Source organism: Penaeus vannamei, unplaced genomic scaffold (assembly GCF_042767895.1).
Source record: "Penaeus vannamei isolate JL-2024 unplaced genomic scaffold, ASM4276789v1 unanchor4928, whole genome shotgun sequence".
Classification (NCBI taxonomy): domain Eukaryota; kingdom Metazoa; phylum Arthropoda; class Malacostraca; order Decapoda; family Penaeidae; genus Penaeus; species Penaeus vannamei.
Genome location: NW_027217907.1, coordinates 11,754 through 12,500, shown reverse-complemented (window position 1 = coordinate 12,500; position 747 = coordinate 11,754). Strand labels below are relative to the sequence as shown.

Genomic DNA, 747 nt, shown 5'->3' with positions numbered 1-747 from the left:
TGAGAAGACTTGGCAGCAGTACGATTAGAGTAGGTGGTTATACCTATTACTGGTCGGATCGCAGCAATGATCACCCTTTCCAGGGAGTAGATATAGCCATCCCCAGCAGACTTCAGTCCTTGGTAGTAAAGGTTACTCCAGTTGATGAGGGTATAATGGTACTGAGACTGAAGCTAGCATTCGACTTCACATCTCTTATTGCTGTTTATGCTCCAACCGAAGTTTGTAAATTTGACGTGAAAGAGAGGTTCTATGCCAAATTTGCCTCTGTTGCGGACAGTTGTCCTCAGCGAGATATTTGTATTGTTATGGGCGACTTCAACGCAGTATATGGCTGTGATTGAGCTGGGTATAAGATGTCTGTCGGTCCCCATGGTACAGGAGCTAGAATAGCCTCCTTTTCCGGGACTTTGCAATGTCCCAGGAACTAAGGATTTCTGGCTCTTGGTACTAGCGCTCTAACCTACATCACTGGACATGGTACAGCAATGTGGGTAATGCAGCCAAGAAGATCGACTACATCCTCGTTAGCACTCACTGGAGGATCCTCCAGAACTACAAAGTGTATAGGAGTGCCGAGTACTGACCATAGATTAGTTGTGCCTATCCTCCAAGTATATTTCAAAACTGCCTGTTGGATCATTGACCACCTAGGGTTTCAAGTTGAGGGAGGGTGTTCCCAGGGGTTTGCTGAGGCAATCTCTGGTCGTTTTGCAGTGCTCGACAATCTGATGGATCCTGTAGTGT

General features: G+C 46.5%; 1 protein-coding gene across 1 annotated transcript in view; it reads left to right on the top strand.

Moving 5' to 3' along the window:
- LOC138861358 (uncharacterized) overlaps nt 1-344 on the top strand; it is a 390-nt gene extending 46 nt beyond the window's left edge. The window contains exon 1 of the mRNA XM_070120381.1: nt 1-344. This exon is cut by the window's left edge and continues 46 nt beyond it. Coding sequence (XP_069976482.1) covers nt 1-344 — 344 coding nt within the window.
- The last annotated feature ends 403 nt before the right edge of the window (nt 345-747 follow it).